This window comes from Sinocyclocheilus anshuiensis, unplaced genomic scaffold, assembly GCF_001515605.1.
Source record: "Sinocyclocheilus anshuiensis isolate Anshui unplaced genomic scaffold, SAMN03320099.WGS_v1.1 scaffold942, whole genome shotgun sequence".
Taxonomy (NCBI): domain Eukaryota; kingdom Metazoa; phylum Chordata; class Actinopteri; order Cypriniformes; family Cyprinidae; genus Sinocyclocheilus; species Sinocyclocheilus anshuiensis.
In genome coordinates, this window is record NW_015536531.1 from 51037 (window position 1) to 55340 (window position 4304).

The 4304-nt window shown below is 34.9% G+C and overlaps 1 protein-coding gene across 1 annotated transcript in view; it reads left to right on the top strand.

Moving 5' to 3' along the window:
* Nucleotides 1-4304, top strand: part of LOC107694925 (usherin-like) — a gene marked incomplete at its 5' end in the record, with an annotated part of 173335 nt that overhangs the window by 49049 nt on the left and 119982 nt on the right. Inside the window, 2 exons of the mRNA XM_016494643.1 lie at nt 2269-2431; nt 3538-3685. Coding sequence (XP_016350129.1) covers nt 2269-2431; nt 3538-3685 — 311 coding nt within the window. The remainder of the gene's footprint in view (nt 1-2268; nt 2432-3537; nt 3686-4304) is intronic.

Below are 4304 nucleotides of genomic sequence, written 5' to 3' on the forward strand. Positions count from 1 at the left end.
TTGGGGGGGGGGAGAAAGGCAGCATTGTTATTTGACATTATAGATGATATCTCTCTCCCTCTCTCTTTTTTTTCTCTCAGGGTCTAATTGTAGATACAGTGCCTTTGAAAGGTATTGCCTTGTTAGCAGAATCGTAATAGGAGAGGGTGAAGGATCATATGTGTTCAATACTCTTTTGTTGTGTTGCGAGTTGCCTGTGAGAAAGGTTGCGAGACACCGGATTGCAGGATATGCACAAACAGAATATCAGCAGAAACACGCTGAAGGTATACGGCACCTTGAATAAATGAGAAAAATGCTCTCAGTACGATGTTTATTTCTCACCAACTTTACAGTGATGTTCAAAACAAGAGTATCAACATTTGCAAATGTTTATGTGGTTCTGAGAGTTTGTTTTCAAACCAAAATTATGCCGTTTATAGTGCAGTGTCTTCGTGTTGTTTTAATAACTGAATGGCAAAATTATTTCAGATGTATATAAAAAGAACGTTTGTCAGAATGTGGATATTTATATATTGTATATAGTGCTTGTATGCAATGTTAAAAAAATTTAAATAAATAATGAGCAATAATGTACCGAAGTGTCAAGTAAAAATTATTATTATAATTACTATTATTACAATTTTTGATAAAATACAGACACGTGTAATTTTCGCAATATACCCTCAATTTTCTATATACCCACAAGTCTTGCAAAAATAATGTTTTCTTTGTTCAAGTATTATAATTGATTAAAATGTCATATTATTAATACTATAACCAACTGCTTATCAATTATGCAATGAAACGTCTTAATGGCCGTTGTCGTTTGCCATTTAAACTGCAATTTAATTTATGCCTAAACTAAATTAATCACAATAATGAATAAGGTCACCTGCGGGTGTGTTTGCTCCGTGTGGACCAGGAGGCCCTTGTGAGCTTTGTAATAAATTAAGGAAACAAAGAGGGTCGGAGAAACATCAGGCCAAACTCATTGTACTTAGACGCTTGACGATTCCTCTCATCACACAGGAGGTTACTGTCCTATTTCCCTCTTAAAACAACAAAGATGATTTAAGCTCTGTCTCAGGCTTGACACCATTACCTTCAACAGGGACAATTCTGACAGAGATATAAGGGTCATTTTACAAAATGGGTGCAATTTGTGCTCCCCATATATATGTGAAAAAAATCTTAACAATAAATACAATCTTATCTTAACAATAAATACTTGTACAGTTTATGCACACTTTTACTATGCTAATATAGGCATTTTACTAAAAACACCGATACAAATCAAGTAACGTAAATGTATTTTGTCTTTGTGGTTTTTTTCCCCCCTTAGGTCTGTCCTTGTCTTGTGTTTCTAATTTCTATTTATATATGAATTAATGTGAAATATATAGGAATAAAATGCTAGTACATTGTCTTTATTTTTCTCTGTTTGTTTAGATTTTAGTTGACAGTGTGTTATTTAAAAACTTGAAGCTGTCCGTAGGTTGTTGCCAACCTACTAACTTTTACATAATTTTCCCACTTTAAAGTAATATAAAGTAAAAGAAATGTTATAAAACCAAAATGAAAAAAAGACGCATTCATTTTTTCCAGAAGTGGAAAAAAGTCTCGTTTATCACTGTCTGCTTTGTTTAGAGTGTCAATAGAGGACGGTCTTAAAATGTCAACATTGTTACCTTGATTTTATAAAGTAAACCAGTGCTAATTGAAAAATAGATTGTTGTTGAAATATCTATAGAGCTACTGAACAGTTTCATGCCCTTTCACAGGGCTAAGAAATCTGTCAGCCCTGTTACCTAATGGAAGAATATTTACAAAATTGTACTTTAATAATCACCAAATCAGAAAATGCATCTGAAACACTGCATGAAAGTCAAAAACAATCAAACAGCCAAAATATGTTTAATGAACAACAAAACACACACAAAGATGAAGAACTCTTTCTCTTTAAGTTTTCTTTTCTCCTCTCAGTTGTCCTGTGTGATCCTGTCTTTCAGATAGATCCCTCAGTAGATAGCAGTGTCCTCTGTTCTAAATTTAGCCTTAGAAAGTCAAGCTAGAGAGTGAGACGCTCACCCACCAGGCTTTCCTATTTCTGTCCGCACATCCTCGGACAGAGTTATCATGATCAGGCTTCTTAGACTCTGTCCAGGTTCTGGGTGGTCTACTGGTTTTTCCTACTGCTGCTGGGTGTGCATGCAGCTCTCACAGGGGAAGTACAGGGGTCATGTGACAGGATATCAGACTCAGTGTTTTGTCTCTGGTGTTCTTCAGGTGGGCTGCTCCAATGGAGGTGAACGGCCTGCTGGAGTTCTATACGCTGCACCAGTCTGCCTTAGGAGAAGAGCCGGTCGTCGTCTATAACAGCTCTGAGCTTTTTGAGGATTATACAGTGCGGAACCTCGTCCCTGGATCAAGCTACCTGTTTCAGATAGCAGTGCGTTCTTGCTCACTGTTTCACCTTACACACACACACACACACACACACACACACCTAAATGAGTAAAGGAGGGCTCAGTATGCAGAATATCATATATCACTGTGACTTTCAGTTCATTTTGTCCTTAGTAAATGTATTAAAATGTGGCTTTTTAAAATAGTCATATTGAATATAGTGCAAAATGAACGTTGTGTGTCACATCAGCACACAAACCTTCATGACTCTGATTCAGATCTTACAACATAGCTTGCCTGTCAAAGTTTCATTTTAATTTGGTATTGCTTTTTTATTAATTTATTAATTGTGTTAAGAAACTTGTATTATATAAATTTTAACAGAATATAAAAATCATTTTGAACAAGTTTGTATTATTTGTATGCCAATTTAAGAAACTTCTAATCAATTAAATATTACAGAGCACCACCTTTTTTATTATAATTAGATTTTTCTTTTCTCATTACTTTTTATTTTGTTTTAATTATTATTATTATTTTATACTGTAGTTCAGTGTGGTTCTACTATATTTTTCTATATAATTATTTGTGTATTATTTATACACCAGCCCAGATGTAATCTGCTAACTTTTTTCATATTTTCTGTACTAATTTTTGGAAAAATTGTTTTTTTAATTTGGAATGCTGCACATTTTAAATTGATTTGAACATGGTAAAATGTGTTAACATCAGCATACAGACTTTAAAGTTTCTTACTGTCTGTTGCTTATATTATTTACACTGATTTGGAGCAGACAGCATATCAACTGGTCAACTTTGTAAATTTAATAATTTAAATTATTAGAGAATATAAAAATAAATTTTGATTGTTTTTATGTGATATATAATATTTATACATAATTAGCAAGACTAGACTGGATCTGCTGACTTTTTCCACATCTTTAGGGCTTAGAGTTTAAGGGAATATCTCAGAATTCCCTTGATAAAATGTGCTAAATGGAGCTGAGAGTATGCGAGAAAAAATGCACTTACAAGGAAGGAATGTGTACAACTATTGTGGAGCTGTTTTCATTTGAAATCTTTTTAAAGCATGTTTATGTTTTATGTATAACTGATGATGCCACTTAAAGTTTGTCTTTTGACCTGCAGGCTTGCACAGGAGGTGGATGCACCCTCAGTGACCCCAGCGTCGCCCACACTGAAGAGAGTTCACCAGAAGAAGTGCCTGCTCCCAACATCCTGTCACTCTCCCCATATTCCCTCAATGTGTCCTGGACCCCCCCTCGCAAGCCCAACGGTGAGTGGGGTTAAAACTAGTGCCCGGCAAAGGTGAATTCATATTCCAAATGGTCGTTTAGTTAAGGGTGCTTCATGTTTAATGATGGGTTAGCACAGAGAAGGGGACAGGAAAAGAAGAGCACTTTGTGTGGCAGTGCGACTGGAAGTGCGCGAGAGAGAGCGAGACCGAGGAAAAGAGGGTGCTGCGTTTTAAGTGGATGAAAAGTGCTCCCTTTTGACTGATGCTGTGAACTGCAGCTTTAGCGCAGCAGCAGGTTCATTCACTCAGCCTGAGCACCGGATGGGGGACACCACTGCGCCCCCTGCATTTGAGAGCAGATGCGGATTAGGAGAAGTGCTTCTGGAATTCAATCCTACACTTTTTGCATTTTGGTGAATGTTAATTCCCATGAAATTAACATCTATTGTATTTATATCTATTATGTATGTATTAATAAGTATTTATATAAATTATATTGTTTTATATAAAGAAAAAAATTAGTTTACATGGTACAGAAAATATTAAATAAATTATTTGCTATTTTTTGTTTATTCAAAAATGGTCGTTTAGTGAACTAAATATTTTATTTAAATACATATATATATATATATTATTATATATTATACATGTATATATA